Genomic DNA, 14,886 nt, shown 5'->3' with positions numbered 1-14,886 from the left:
TTGGGAAGTTTTGGGGACGGATTCAGGAATTTTGGGGTGGATTCGGGAATTTTGGGGGGGCATTTGTGAATCTTGGGGAGAAACTCGGGAATTTTGGGGAGGTGGGGCGCTCAGGAATTTTGGGGGGGGGAGGAATCGGGAATTTTGGGGACGGATTCAGGAATTTTGGGGACAGATTCAGGAATTTCGGGCCCGGACTCGGGAATTTTGGGGAGAAATCCGGGAATTTCGGGCCCGGGGGGGGGTCCCGGCGCGGCCCCGCCCCCCGCGCTATTTTGGGCTCCCCCGCGCTATTTTTGGCTCCGCGGCTTCGGCGCCCAAATTTGGCAGCGGCGGAGCCGGGGGGGGAGGGGCGGGGGGCGGGGCCAGAGCCGGGGGCGCCCGCGGGGGGGGAGGGGCGGCACCGGGGGTTCCCAACGGCCCGGGGGGGGAGGGGCGGCTCGGATCCTCCCCCCCCCGCCTGCCCGGGGGTCCCTCCGGCCGCGCTGACCCCCCCGGTGGTCACTCTGACCCCTCTGTGGTCACTCTGAGCCTTTGTGGTCACTCTGAGCCTCCTGTGGTCACTCTGACCCCTCTGTGGTCACTCTGAGCCTCCCGTGGTCATTCCAATGCTCCTGTGGTCACTCTGACCCTCCTGTGGTCACTCCGATCCTTCCTGTGGTCACTCCAATGCTCCTGTGGTCACTCCAATGCTCCTGTGGTCACTCTGACCCTCCTGTGGTCACTCCGATCCTTCCTGTGGTCACTCCAATGCTCCTGTGGTCACTCTGACCCCCCCGGTGGTCACTCTGAGCCTCCGTGGTCACTCTGACCCCTCTGTGGTCACTCTGAGCCTCCTGTGGTCACTCTGACCCCTCTGTGGTCAGTCTGAGCCTCCTGTGGTCACTCTGACCCCCTCTGTGGTCAGTCTGAGCCTCCTGTGGTCACTCTGACCCCTCTGTGGTCAGTCCAACACACCGGTGGTCACTCCGATCCTTCCTGTGGTCACTCCAATGCTCCTGTGGTCACTCTGACCCTCCTGTGGTCACTCCTCCCTCCCCCACTGACCCTTCATCGGTTCCTCCATCTCTCCCTTGACCCTCTCTCTCTCTCCCTCCATCCCTCGAGCTCCCCCATCTCCCCACAGCCCCTCACTGACCCCTCCATCTCCCCACCGACCCTTCACTGACCCCTCCATCTGCCCACTGACCCCACTGACTCCCCCATCTCCCCACAGCCCCCTGTTGGCTCCTCCAGCTCCCCATTGACCCCCATTGACCCCCATTGACCCCTCCATCTCCCCACTGACTCCCCCATCTCCCCATTGACCCCCGTTGGCTCCCCAATCTCCCCACAGCCCCTCAATGACTCCTCTAGCTCCCCCATCTCTCTGTTGACCCTTCATTGACTCCCCCATCTCCCCACAGCCCCTCACTGACTCTCCCATCTCCCCACAGCCCCTCACTGGCTCCCCCATCTCCCCACAGCCCCCTGTTGGCTCCTCCAGCTCCTCCATCTCCCCATTGACCCCCGTTGGCTCCTCCATCTCCCCACTGACCCTCATTGACTCCTCCATCTCCCCACATCCCCTCACTGACTCTCCCATCTCCCCCATCTCCCCACAGCCCCTCATTGACCCCCCCATCTCCCCACATCCCCTCACTGACTCCCCCATCTCCCCAGCGATCCTCCCTCTCCCCACTGACCTTTTCTTGCCTCCTCCCTCTCCCCACCGACCCCTCCAACCCCCTCCCCCCCTTCCCCCTTCCCCCTCTCCCCCCTCCCCCACCCTGGGCGTGCCCCTCCTCCTCCCCTCCCCCCGCCCCGCCCCTCTCCCGCTCCATCTCCAATTTCGGTGCGAACCCGCCGCCCCTCCCCCCGTTCGTGCGTCACCGTCAGCGCTGACGCGGCGCCGCGTCCCCCCCGCGCCCCCCCGGGCCCGGTGTCCCCCCCCGGCGCGGGGGGCGGCCCGGGGCCGGTGACGCGGCGCTGACGCGGGGCCGCGGGGCGCATAAAGCGGCGGCCCCGGGCGGCGGCGCGGGCGGAGGATGCTCCGCTCCACCAAAGGCGCCTCCAAGGCGCGGCGGGACCAGATCAACGCGCAGATCCGCGCCCTGCGCGACCTCCTCCCGCTGCCCGACGGGGACCGGCCGCGCCTCTCCTACCTGCACGTCATGGCGCTCGCCTGCATCTACACCCGCAAGGGAGCCTGCCTGCGGCCAGGTGCGCACCGGCGGGACCGGGGGAACGGGGGAACGGAGCCGGGAGGGAACGGGACAGAGCCGGGAGGGAACGGGACAGAGCCGGGACAGAGCGGGACCGAGCTGGGACAGAGCCGGGACAGAGCCGGGAGGGAGCGGGACCGAGGGGGAACGGAGCCGGGACCGAGCGGGGAAGGAGCGGGAACCGAGCGGGAACCGAGCCGGGAGGGAGCGGGGACCGAGCCGGGACCGAGCGGGGACCGAGCCGGGAGGGAGCGGGGAAGGAGCGAGAACCGAGCCGGGACCAAGCGGGGACCGGAGACAGAGCCGGGAGGGAGCAGGAACCGAGCGGGAACCGAGGGGGAACCGAGCCGCGACCGAGCGGGAACCGAGCGGGGACCGGGGATGGAGCGGGGAACGGGACCAGGATGGCAGCGGGAACCGGGAATGGAGTGGGGATGCAACGGGGAACAGGAGCGAGGATGGAGCCGGGAGCGGGGACGGAGCGGGGACGGAGCGGGGATGGAGCGGGGATCGGGGATGGACCGGGAATGGACTGGGGACGGAGCGGGGATGGAGCGGGGACAGAGCGGGGATGGAGCGGGGATGGAGCCGGGATCGGGAGCAGGATGGCAGCGGGGACCGGGGACAGAGAGGGGACGGAGCGGGGACAGAGCGGGGACGGAACGGGGATGGAGCCGGGATCGGGACCGCGAGAGCAGCGGGGACCGGGGATGGAGTGGGGATGGAGCGGGACCGGGGCTGGAGCCGGGAACGGGACCGGGATAGCAGCGGGGACCGGGGATTGAGTAGGGAACGGCAGCGGGATGGGACCCGCTCCAGGGATAGCACCGGGATGGGATCGGGGGCCGGGGATGGGAGCCGGGATAGACCCGGGAATGACACCGGGAATGACACGGGGCTGGCAGCAGCCACCGGCGTCAGGCAGGGACGGGAGCCGCTGTCGGGAGCGGGGACCGGGCTGGGACCGGGGCTGGGACCGGGCTGGGACCGGGACAGGGATCGGGGCTGGTGCAGCACCGCGGAGAGCGGCCGGAGGTTCCCGTTCAGCACCGCGGAGAGCGGCGGGGACCGGGCGGGGCAGCGGGACAGGGACAGGGACCGGTGACAGGGAGCGGGATCGGTGACAGGGAGCGGGATCGGTGACAGAGAGCGGGATTGGGAACCGGGATCGGTGACAGGGACCGGGATTGGGAACCGGGATCGGTGACAGGGAGCGGGATCGGTGACAGGGAGCGGGATCGGTGACAGGGAGCGGGATTGGGAACTGGGATCAGTGACAGGGACCGGGATCGGTGACAGGGACCGGGATCGGTGACAGGGACCGGGATCAGTGACAAGGACCGGGATCGGTGACAGGGACCGGGATTGGGGATCAGGACCGGGATTGGGAACCGGGATCGGTGACAGGGACCGGAGCTGGGACAAGGGACAAGGACGGGGACAGGGATCGGAGCTGGGACAAGCGGCAGGGACCGGGAGCGGTGACAGGGACCGGGAGCGGAGCTGCCGCACACCGGGAGGGCTCCGGTACCGGCGGCGGCTCCGCGGGGGAAGCGCCCGGAGGGGGCGGGCGGGCGCTGAGCGCTGTCCCCGCGTGTCCCCACGCCAGGCCCGAGCCGGGGGGCGCCCCTGGAGCTGCTGGGGGGACCGGAGCTCGCCGACCTGGTGGCCTCGCTGCCCGGTTTCCTGCTGGCCGTGACCCGCGAGGGGAAGCTGGTCGGGGTCACCGACAACGTGGCGCAGCACTTGGGCCACTCCATGGTGAGCACCGGGCCGGGCGGGGGTCCCGGGGGGCGCGGGGAGTCCCGGGGGTGCCGGGGCTCACCCCTCCCTCCCTGCCTGCCCTCCCCAGGTGGACCTGGTGGCACAAGGGGACAGCATCTACGACCTGCTGGACCCCGCGGACCACCCCCTGGTGCGGCACCAGCTGAGCCTGCCCGGGCCCCCCCAGGCAGGTGGGTGGGGGGCTGGGGGGGATGGGGGTTCCAGAGGGGTCTGGGGGGGTCTATGGGGGTTTGGGGGGGTCTGGGGGGGTTTAGGGGTGTCTGGGGGGGTCTGGGGGGGTCTGGAGGGGGTTTGGGGGGTCTGGGTGGGGGTTTGGGGGGTCTGGGGGTCCCAGAGGGGTCTGGGGGGGACAGCAGGACAGAGGGGTGGACAGAAGGATGGACAGCAGGACAGAGGGGTGGACAGAGGAGTGGACAGCAGCACAGAGGGACGGACAGAAGGATGGACAGCAGGACAGAGGGATGGACAGCAGGACAGAGGGATGGACAGCAGGACAGGGATGGACAGGGATGGACAGCAGGACAGAGGGGTGGACAGAGGAGTGGACAGCAGCACAGAGGGACGGACAGGACAGAGGGACAGAAGGATGGACAGGATGGACAGCAGCACACACTGACCACCCCCCTCTCCCTCCCCCAGAGCGCCTCTTCCGCTGCCGCTTCACCACTTCGCGCGCCTCTCGCCGCCCCAGCGCCGGCCGCAAACTGGTGCTGCTGCGGGGGCGCTTCCAGGAGCCCCCCGGGCCCCCCGGCGCCGCCCCCGCGCTCTTCGTGGCGTTCTGCGCCCCCCTGGACCCCCCGCCCTGGCCCTGCCCCGACTGCCTCCTGCTGCCCACCTTCCAGAGCCGCCACGCCCGCGACCTCGCCCTGCTCGACATCTCGGACAGGTGGGACGGGCGGGACGGGCGGCGGGTCCGAGCGTCCGGTGACCCGGGGGACACGGGAGTGACCCCGGCCCGGTGTCCGCAGTGTCCTGGTGCACCTGGGCTACGGCCGGGCCGAGCTGCTGGGCCGCTCCTGGTACCGCCTGCTGCACCCCGAGGACCTCGGCCACGTCGCCCGCCAGCACCTGCGCCTCGGTCAGTGTCCCCTGGGTGTCCCTGGGGTATCCTTGGGGTGTCCTCAGTGTCCCCTGGGTGTCCCCTGGTTGTCCCCGAGTTGTCCCCAGGGTCTGCAGGGTGTCCTTGGGGTGTCCCCAGGTTGTCCTCAGTGTCCCCTGGGTGTCCTCAGTGTCCCCTGGGTGTCCCCTGGGTGTCCTCAGTGTCCCCTGGGTGTCCCCGGAGTGTCCTTGGAGTGTCCCCAGTGTCCTCTGGGTGTCCCTGATGTCCCCTGGGTGTCCCCGGTGTGTCCCTGTGCCCTCCTGGCGTGTCCCTGCCATTCCCTGTCCCCGCTGTCCCCTCGCTGTCCCCGCTGCCCCCTCCCTGTCCCCGCTGTCCCCTCGCTGTCCCCGCTGACCCCTCCCTGTCCCCGCTGCCCCCTCCCTGTCCCTGCTGACCCCTCGCTGTCCCCGCTGTCCCCTCGCTGTCCCTGCTGACCCCTCCCTGTCCCCGCTGTCCCCTCGCTGTCCCTGCTGACCCCTCGCTGTCCCCACAGCGGGCGCGGGGCCGGAGGCGCGGGCCGAGCTGGTGACGCGGCTGCAGCGCAAGGACGGTCTGGGCTGGACGTGGGTCTACGCCCGCCTGCGGCCGGAGGGGCCGGCACTGCTCGCCCACAACTTCGTCATCAGGTCAGTGCCCAGCGGTCAGTGGTCAGTGCCCAGCGGTCAGTGCCCAGAGGTCAGAGGTCAGTGCCCAGAGGTCAGTGCCCAGTGCCCAGTGGTCAGTGCCCAGCACTCAGCACTCAGCACTCAGTGGTCAGCACTCAGTGGTCAGTGCCCAGCGGTCAGTGGTCAGTGCCCAGCGGTCAGTGGTCAGTGCCCAGCACTCAGCACTTAGTGCCCAGCACTCAGTGGTCAGTGATCAGTGCCCAGCACTCAGTGGTCAGCACTCAGTGGTCAGTGGTCAGTGGTCAGTGCCCAGCACTCAGTGCCCAGCACTCAGTGGTCAGTGGTCGGTGGTCAGTGGTCAGCACTCAGTGGTCAGCACTCAGTGGTCAGCACTCAGTGGTCAGTGCCCAGCACTCAGTGCCCAGCACTCAGTGGTCAGTGCCCAGCACTCAGTGGTCAGCACTCAGTGGTCAGTGGTCGGTGGTCAGTGGTCAGCACTCAGTGCCCAGCACTCAGCAGTCAGTGCCCAGCACTCAGTGGTCAGCACTCAGTGGTCAGCACTCAGCAGTCAGTGCCCAGCGGTCAGTGCCCAGCACTCAGTGGTCAGCACTCAGTGGTCAGTGGTCAGTGCCCAGCACTCAGTGCCCAGCGGTCAGTGGTCAGCAGTCAGTGGTCAGCACTCAGCGGTCAGCGGGTCTCGGCCGCCCTCGGGGACAGCCGCTGGCCGCAGAGCCGCTGACCGCCGTGTCCCCCCGCAGCGAGGCCGAGGCCTGGTGCCTGCGGCAGCAGCTGGCGGCCGAAGCCCCCCCGGGACCCCCGGAGCCGTTCGGGCCCGGCCTCGACTTTCCCAGCAGCGACCTCGGCCTGGACCTCGGCCTGGGCGACGACGTCGGAGCCATCGGCCTGGCGGTCAGCGTGGGACACGGCCCTGCGGCCACCACTGACCACAGCTTGGCGGTCAGCGTGGGACACGGCCCTGCGGCCACCGCTGACCACAGCCTGGCAGTCAGCATGGGACACGGCCTCGGACACGGCCCTGCGGCCACCGCTGACCCCGGCCTTGGGGCCACCATTGGCCACGGCCTCGGAGCTGCCCTGGGCAGTGGCGTGGAGCCCGGCCTGGGGGCCGGCATCGGACACGGCCTCGGACATGGCGCTGCGGCCACCGCTGACCACGGCCTTGGGCCTGGCCTCGGACACGGCCTGGGAGCCAACGCTGCGGCCACTGTGGACCCTGGACTTGGGGCTGCCATCGGACACGGCCTTGGGGCCACCACTGCGGCCACCGCTGACCCCGGCCTTGGGACCGGCATCGGACACGGCCTCGGACACGGCGCTGCGGCCACCGCTGACCACGGCCTCGGGGCCGTCATTGGACATGGCCTTGGGGCCACCACTGCGGCCACCGCTGACCCCGGCCTTGCCCCGAACGTCGGCCATGGCCTCGGCCCGGACACCGGCATCGGCCTCGGCGTGGGAGGCGCCGTCAGAGTGGACATGGGCCTGGGCGTGGCGGCCGGAGCCGACATGGGGCCTGCCCTGGGGACTGACCTCGGGGAGGACGGCGCGGCCGGAGTGACCGCCAGCATCGGGGCGGGCGTGGCCCTCAGCCTCGGGACTGACCTCAGGGCTGGCGTGGGGCTGGGCCTCGCGCTGCCGCCGGACATCGGAGTGACCACCGGGGCCGGGGCCGGACTCGGCCTGGCAGCTGCCCTGGGAGCCAACGCGGGATCGACTCTCCCGTCCGGCACTGGCCTCGGACAGAACTCTGGCCTCGGACAGAACCCCGGCCTCGGACAGAACCCCGGCCTCGGACACAACCCTGGCCTCGGACAGAACCCCGGCCTTGGACAGAACCCCGGCCTCGGACACAACCCTGGCCTCGGACAGAACCCCGGCCTCGGACAGAACCCCGGCCTCGGACAGAACCCCGGCCTCGGACACAACCCTGGCCTCGGACACAGCTCCAGTCTTGGACACAACCCCGGCCTTGGACACAACATTGACCTTGAAAATAGCCCTGGGCTTGGACACAATGTTGGACTTGGACACAACTCTGGCCTCGGACACAACTCTGGCCTCGGACACAACCCCGGGCTCGGACACAACCCCGGCCTGGCCGTCGGCCTGGCGGTCGGAGCGTCCCTGGGGCCAGAGCTGGACATCGGCCTGGCCGTGGGTGCTGCTCTCCGGCCGGACGTCGGCCCCGTGGCCGGGCTGGGCCTGGGCTCCGGCTCCGGCCCGGCCCGGCCGGACATCGGCACTGACCCCTCACCGGCCGGGCCCGCGCTCGGCCTAGGCCTGGGCCTGGGCTCTGGCTCCGGCCTGGCCCGGCCGGACATCGGCGCTGACCCGTCGCCGGCCGGGCCTGCGCTCGGCCTAGGCCTGGGCCTGGGCCTGGGCCTGGGCGCCGCCATGGCCGCACCGCGCCCCCCGCTCGGGCTGGGCCGCCTGGGGCTGGGGGTCCCTGAGGGCCCCGCGGGCGGCACCGAGACCTGGACCCCCCCCTACACCCCCCGTCAGGCGCCGCCGTTCGCCTTCGGGCCCCCCGAGCCCCCCGAGGCCGAGAAGCTGCCGCCGAGCCCCGAGAGCCCGGGCGGGGTGCCGGGGGGTCCCCCCGCGGCCCTGCTGACCCCCGAGACGTCGCCGCCGCCGCCCGCACCTCCGGCCGCGCCCGCGCTGCGCCGGCTGCTGCTGCGGGGGCTGGCGGCCATCGCCGCCCGCGGCCGCCCCCGCGGACCCCCGGGCAACGACCCCCCGCCCCGGCCGCCCCCGCCCCGGTCGCCCCGCGACCCCTTCCATGAGTTGTATCAACTCCCCCAGAGCCGCCTCCAGGACGCCTTCCGCAAAGGTGGGCGCAGCACAGGGGTCCCGGGGGTCCCGGGGGCTTGGATGGGTGCGGGGTGGGCCAGGGGTTTTGGGGCGGTTTTTGGGTGGGTTTTGGTGCGATTTTTCGGGGGGTTTGGGGGTTTTTTGGTGGGTTTTGGGGGTATTTGAGTTGGTTTTCGAAGGGTTTTTGAGGTGGTTTTCAGGGTGGTCTTGGGGGGTTTTTAGGGCGGTTTTCGAAGTGGTTTTGGGGCAGTTTTTGGAGGGTTTTGCAGGTGGTTTTTGGGGGTTTTTTTTGGTGGTTTTTGGGGGATTTTTGGTTGGTTTTGGGGGCTTTTCGGGGTGGTTTTTGGCACGTTTTTTGGGAGGTTTTGGAAGTAGTTTTTGCAGGGTTTTGGGCGGTTTTTGGAGGGTTTTTGAGGTGGTTTTTTTTGGGTTTTTTCATTCGTTTTTGGGGGATTTTTGGGGCGGTTTTTGGGGGTTTTTTCGGTGGTTTTTGGGTGATTTTTGGGGTGGTTTTTGGCACGTTTTTGGGGCGGTTTTGAAGTGGTTTTTGCGGGGGTTTGGGTCAGTTTTCGGGGCTTCTGGGGCAGTTTTTTTGGGGGTTTTTGAAGTGGTTTTTGCGGGGTTTTGGGGCGGTTTTTGGGGCTTCTGGGGCAGTTTTTTGGGGGGTTTTGGGGCAATTTTTGAAGTGGCTTTTGCGGGATTTTGGGGCACTTTTCGGGTGGTTTTTGGGGGGTTTTTTTTGGAGCGACGTTTGGGATGTTTCAGGCGCGGTTTTCGGGGGTATTTCGGGGTGTCCATGACGTGTCCCCTTTCTCTGTCCCCCCCCGCAGCCGGAAGCCAGCGCGCCCCGTCGTTCTGAACTAAGTCTGTGACGCGACTTGCCCCCAGTATGGCATATTGTCATTGTCACCCCGGCCCGGCCAGCGCCCCCCGGCCCGGCCGCCCCCGCCGCCGCCCCCCGGGGCCGCTCGTGCTAATTTAACTCGTAACGAGTCTCTAAGGTAATTGGGGGGGGGCTGGTGGCCCCCCCCTCCCCCAGCCCGGACGCCTGGGGACCGTCCCTCGTGTCCCCTCGTCCCCCCACACACACCTTGTCCCCTCCCCCCGCGCCAGGACCCGTCGCCAAAAATATTTTGGGTCGCTGGGATGGGGGCTGGGACCCCACTGTCCCCTCCCCCAGCCCGGAGTGTCCCTGTCCCCTTTGTCACCCCCCTGGTCCGTCACCTCCCCCCAGCCCCGCCCCCACCTCGGGCTCTGCGTTTTTGGCAGAGTTCCCCCCCCCCCCAAAAAAAAAACCTGTGTCCCCTTCCCCCACCCGTGGGTGCCACCCTCAATGTCCCCAACGCGGGGGACGGAGGCACGATGTGGCTTGATGTACCCAAAGTCCCCATGATGTCCCCAAGGATGTCCCCAGTGATGTCCCCAAAGTCCCAATGATGTCCCCAAAGTCCCCAGGGATGTCCCCAATGATGTCCTTAAAGTCCCCAATGTCCCCAGTGATGTCCCCAAGGATGTCCCCGACACCCCCGAGCCCCCGGGGCTGAGGCACAATGTGGCTCAGTGTCCCCAATGTCCCCAACCCACCCACAGGGTGGGGATGGGTCACGGCTCGGTGTCCCCAGTGTCCCCAAGCCCCTCCAAGGGACATCCTGGCCTGATGTCCCCAACGTCCCCAATGTCCCCAACCTGAGGGGCTGAGACACACCATGACTCGGAGCCCCTGATGTCCCCAACGTCCCCAGTGTCCCCAACGTCCCCAGTGTCCCCACTGTCCCCAGTGACCCCAACGCCCCCAACGTCCCCAACACCCCCTCCCCAACACACGTCGCAGCGCGATGTCCCCGAACCCACGCCACCGTCCCCAGCTCCGTGTCCCCAACGTCCCCGAGGGGACACGGGCACCTGGTCACCGCCTCGGCCGGACAGACGGACACGTGGCTCCATGTCCCCGATGTCCCCAAGGGACACGGGACCCGCTCGTCACCCGCATCAAAGACTGACACACCCCGGTGTCCCCGGTGTCCCCAACCCCACGGACTGAGCCTGTCGCGACCCGGCGTCCCCAATGTCCCCAATGTCCCCGATGTCCCCGATGTCCCCGATGTCCCCAACGGCCCCCGACGATGTCCCCGTTGTCCCCCCTCGGCAATAAAAACGTGTCCCCCGAGGTCCCCGCGCCTGCGGCCGCTCCTTCCCGGGCACCAGGGAAATTTGGGGAGGGGGTCAGAGGTTGGGGGGGGAGGGGGGGACGCAGGAATTGGGGACAACTCGGGGGTCTGGGGGGGGGGGACACTGAAACTCGGGGGGTGGTGGGTCCAGGAGTTGGAATGAGCCGGGAATTTGGGGGGGATGGTGGAACTGGGGGGATTTGGGGGGATTTGAGAGGATCTGGGGGGAATTTGGGAGGGGAGTCGGGGATTTTGGGGATTTGAGATTTGGGGAAATCTGGGGGAATTTTGGGGAATTTGGGGAAATCTGGGTGGATTTGGGGGAATTTTGGGATTCCGGGGGCTTTGGGGGTCTCGCCTGGCCCCGCCCCCAGCACAGAAGCCACGCCCACAAATCGCAAACCACGCCCCCGGAGCGGTAGATGACGTGTCCATCTAATCTACATAACCCCGCCCCATTCCGCTCGAGGCCACGCCTTCTCTGCCCCGCGCATGCGCGGCCCCTCCCGGCGCCGGCGCAGGGCGGTGAGTCCCGGACTGGTCCCAGCGACCCCAAACTGGGACCAGTGACCCCAAACTGGGACCGGAGACCCCAAACTGGGACCAGTGACCCCCAAACTGGTCCCAGCACCCCCGTACTGGTCCCAGTAGCGCTGTACTGGTTCCAGCATGCCGGACTGGTCCCGGCTCCGCGCCGGCCCCGGGGACCCCCAGAATCCTCCCAGTAACCCCAGAATCCTCCCAGTAACCCCAGTACCCTCCCAGTCCACCCCTCTGAGCCCTCCCAGTAACCCCCAGTATCCCCCAGTCCCTCCCAGTCCACCCCTCTGAGCCCTCCCAGTGCCCCTCAGTAGCTCCCAGTGCCCGAATCTCCCCCCCCAGTGCCCCCCAGTGCCCCCAATCTCCTCTCCCAGTCCCTCCCAGTGCCCCCAATCCCCCTAATTCCCCCCCCCCAGTGCCCCCAATCTCCTCTCCCAGTGCCCCCCAGTGCCTCCCAGTGCCCCCCGGTGCCCCCCGGCCATGGGGCGGCTGCTGGGGGGCTGCCTGTGGCTGCTGGGGGGGCTGGCGCTGCTGCAGACCCTCTACCTGCGGGGGCTTCCCCCTGCGCGCCCCCCGCCCCGCGCCCCCCACCCCCATCACCGCCCCCCCCGGGGGGTTCTGGACGCTTCTGGAACCTTCCGCGTGTACTGGGACGTGCTGGGAGCCGCCCCGGGCTGGGCGCGAAGCCCCCGGCCCGAGCTGGTCCTGGCCACCCACGGGACCCCCGGGCGGGCGGCGGCGGCGCTGGGGGGCGCCTGGGGGGGCCCCCTGGCCCTGGCGGTTTTTGGGGAGCCCCGGCGGGGGCTGCGGGAGCTGCTGGCGGCGCTGGGGGGGCCCTGCCGGGCTCTGCGGGGCCGCCTCCGCCTGCAGCTGGTGCTGGGGGCCGCGGGACCCCCGCCCCAATTCGGGGTGCCACCCTCGGCGGGGCCCGGGGGGTGCCGGGGGGCTCTGGCCCGGCTGGCGGCCGCCGACCCCCCCAGTTACACTTTGGGGGTGCCGTACCCCGGGAATCTACTGCGGAACGTGGCCTGGGAGGGGGCGGCCGGGGGGGGCCCCGCGGCGGGACCCCCGCCCCGGGTTTGGGGGCGTTTCGTGCTGTTGGTGGACGCGGACGTGGTGCCCAACCCGGGGCTGCGCGAGGCCTTCCTGGAGATGCTGAGGGACGGGGGGCTGGACCCCCGAAACTGGGGGGGACAGGGGGGAAAGGACCCCCAAAACTGGGGGGGACAGGGGATCCCCAAAGCTCTGGGGGCTCCTGGTGGCCTGAGTGACCCCCATGCCCTGGGTGACCCCAAAACCCTGAGTGACCCCCACGGCCTGAGTGACCCCAAAACCCTGAGTGACCCCAAAACCCTGAGTGACCCCAATGCCCTGAGTGACCCCAACACCCTGAATGCCCTGAGTGACCCCCATGGCCTGAGTGACCCCAATGTCCTGAGCGACCCCAACACCCTGAATGCCCTGAGTGACCCCCATGGCCTGAGTGACCCCAATGTCCTGAGTGACCACAATGCCCCGAGTGACCCCAAATCCCTGAGTGACCCCCATGGCCTGAGTGACCCCAAAACCCTGAGTGACCCCAACGCTCTGAGTGACCCCAAATCCCTGAGTGACCCCAATGCCCTGAGTGACCCCAACACCCTGAATGCCCTGAGTGACCCCCATGGCCTGAGTGACCCCCACGCCCTGAATGCCCCCAACACCCCGACTGCCCCCCACTCCCCGCTGGCCCCCGTCCCCGCGGAGCCGCCCTGGGCCTGGTCTCTCTTCGTGCTGCCGGCCTTCGAGGTGGCGGCGCGACGGCGGCCGCCGGGCTCCAAGGCGGAGCTGCTGCGGCTGTGGGCGGCGGGCGAGGCGCGCCCGTTCTACGCCGCGCTGTGCCCGCGCTGCCAGGCCCCCACCGACTTCGGCCGCTGGCGGGCGCTGCCCGCGGGGCCCCGGCTGCGCGTGGCCTACGAGGCGGCCTGGAGGGACCCCTGGGAGCCGTTCTACGTGGCCCCCGCCCACGGCGTGCCCCCCTTCGACGAGGGCTTCCTCCAGTACGGCTTCAACCGCATCAGCCAGGTCTGATGGGGGGCTGGGGGTGGCCCTGGTGGCCTTGGGGTGGCCACGGGGTGGTCATGATGGCCTTGGGGTGGCCACAGGGGCCGTGGGGTGGTCTTGGTGGCTTTGGGGATCCTTGGATGGCCCTGGTGGCCTTGGGGTGGCCACGGGGTGGTCATGGTGGCCTTGGGGTGGCCACGGGGGTCGTGGGGTGGTCTTGAGGGTTGTGGGGTGGTCATGATGGCTGTGGGGTGGTCTTGGTGGCCATGGGGTAGTCTTGGAGGTTGTGGGGTGGTCATGGTGGCCTTGGGGTGGTCTTGGAGGTTGTGGGGTGCTCTGGGGTCTGGGAGTTTTGTGGAGGGCGTCTCTGAGGTTGCTCTGGGGGGGGTCTCTGGGGATCTCTGGGGGTGCCCTGGAGGTCTCTGGGGTCTCTGGGGGTCTCTGGGGTCTCGCTGTGACCCCGCCGTGCCCGCAGGCCTGTGAGCTGCACGTGGCCGGGTTCCGCTTCGCGGTGCTGGACGGGGCCTTCGTCACGCACCGGGGGCTGAAGGAGCCGGGCCGGTTCCACCGCAGCCGCGAGGCCGAACTGGACCAGAACCGGCGCCGCTTCCGCGCCTTCCGCCGGCGCCTGCGGCAGCGCTACCCCGGATCCACCCGCCGCTGCTGAGCCCCGGGACACCTGGGGGCACTGGGACAGCTGGGGGACACCTGGGGACGCACCTGAGGAACCTCCAATGGACACCTGGGGACAGCTGGGACAGCTGGGGGACACCTGGGTACACACCTGAGGAACCTTCAATGGACACCTGGGGGCACTGGGACAGCTGGGGGACACTTGGGGACACACCTGAGGAACCTCCAATGGACACCTGGGGAAAGTTGGGACCCCACAATGGATGCCTGAAACACCTGGGACACACCTGGGATCCTCCAATGGACACCTGGGGCCTCTCCGTGGGGCTGACCGTAGTAAGAACCAGCAAAAACCAGTAAGAACCAGTACAGACCGGTAAGAACCAGTACAGACCAGTGCCTCCCAGCAAACTACATCTCCCAGCATGCACCGGCTGCCACCATTGCCGAACTTCCGTTCTTATTTGAAAAAAAAAAACACAGCTCCCAGGATGTTTCGGAAACAACATGGCCGCCGAGCAACTTCCGGTTTTGTTGTTTAAAAATTGAACTTCAGTTCCCATCATGCAACAAAACGGCGCGGCCGGAAGTGGTGATCATTTATGGGACTACAGCTCCCGTGATGCATCGGGGGAAACATGGCCGACTTCCTGTCCGCTGTGTCTAAAATGGCAGCCGTGGGCAGCAGCGCCGCCTGGCGGGCGGGAGGGCCGAATTTGGGGAGGGGGCGTGGTTTGCGGAGGGGGAGGGGCAAAAACTCCGGGGGGGGGCAAAAGGGATTGGGGGGGGCAATGGGAGGAGGGGAAATCCCAAATGCGGGAGGGGCGGGGCCGTGGTGGGGGAGGGGAACTGAAATTCCAAGTGGGGGGAGGGGCAGGATCCCAAATTTTGGCGTGGGGGGGTTTGGGTTGTGACCCCCAAATCCAGGGGGAGGATCTGATTGGACGGTGAAACCCCAAATCTTGAGGAGGAAGAAG

At 68.6% G+C, this 14,886-nt stretch overlaps 2 protein-coding genes across 2 annotated transcripts; both read left to right on the top strand.

The window, feature by feature from the left end:
- The first annotated feature begins 1,959 nt into the window (after positions 1-1,959).
- Positions 1,960-10,692, top strand: LOC115492010 (uncharacterized). Its single transcript, XM_030260524.4, has 8 exons — positions 1,960-2,202; positions 3,814-3,965; positions 4,057-4,159; positions 4,629-4,875; positions 4,958-5,067; positions 5,582-5,714; positions 6,452-8,544; positions 9,356-10,692. Exons 1-8 carry the CDS (start codon positions 2,028-2,030, stop codon positions 9,382-9,384), a joined length of 3,042 nt encoding a protein of 1,013 aa, XP_030116384.3. The 5' UTR covers positions 1,960-2,027; the 3' UTR covers positions 9,385-10,692.
- Positions 10,693-11,184: 492 nt separating this feature from the next.
- B4GAT1 (beta-1,4-glucuronyltransferase 1) lies at positions 11,185-14,578 on the top strand. Its single transcript, XM_072920304.1, has 2 exons — positions 11,185-13,297; positions 13,752-14,578. Exons 1-2 carry the CDS (start codon positions 11,714-11,716, stop codon positions 13,941-13,943), a joined length of 1,776 nt encoding a protein of 591 aa, XP_072776405.1. The 5' UTR covers positions 11,185-11,713; the 3' UTR covers positions 13,944-14,578.
- Positions 14,579-14,886: the final 308 nt, after the last annotated feature.

The sequence above is a fragment of the Taeniopygia guttata genome, chromosome 31 (genome assembly GCF_048771995.1).
Source record: "Taeniopygia guttata chromosome 31, bTaeGut7.mat, whole genome shotgun sequence".
In the NCBI taxonomy this organism is placed as follows: Eukaryota; Metazoa; Chordata; class Aves; order Passeriformes; family Estrildidae; genus Taeniopygia; species Taeniopygia guttata.
Note: the sequence above shows the minus strand (reverse complement) of the source record. Positions and strands in the feature narration are given on the sequence as shown.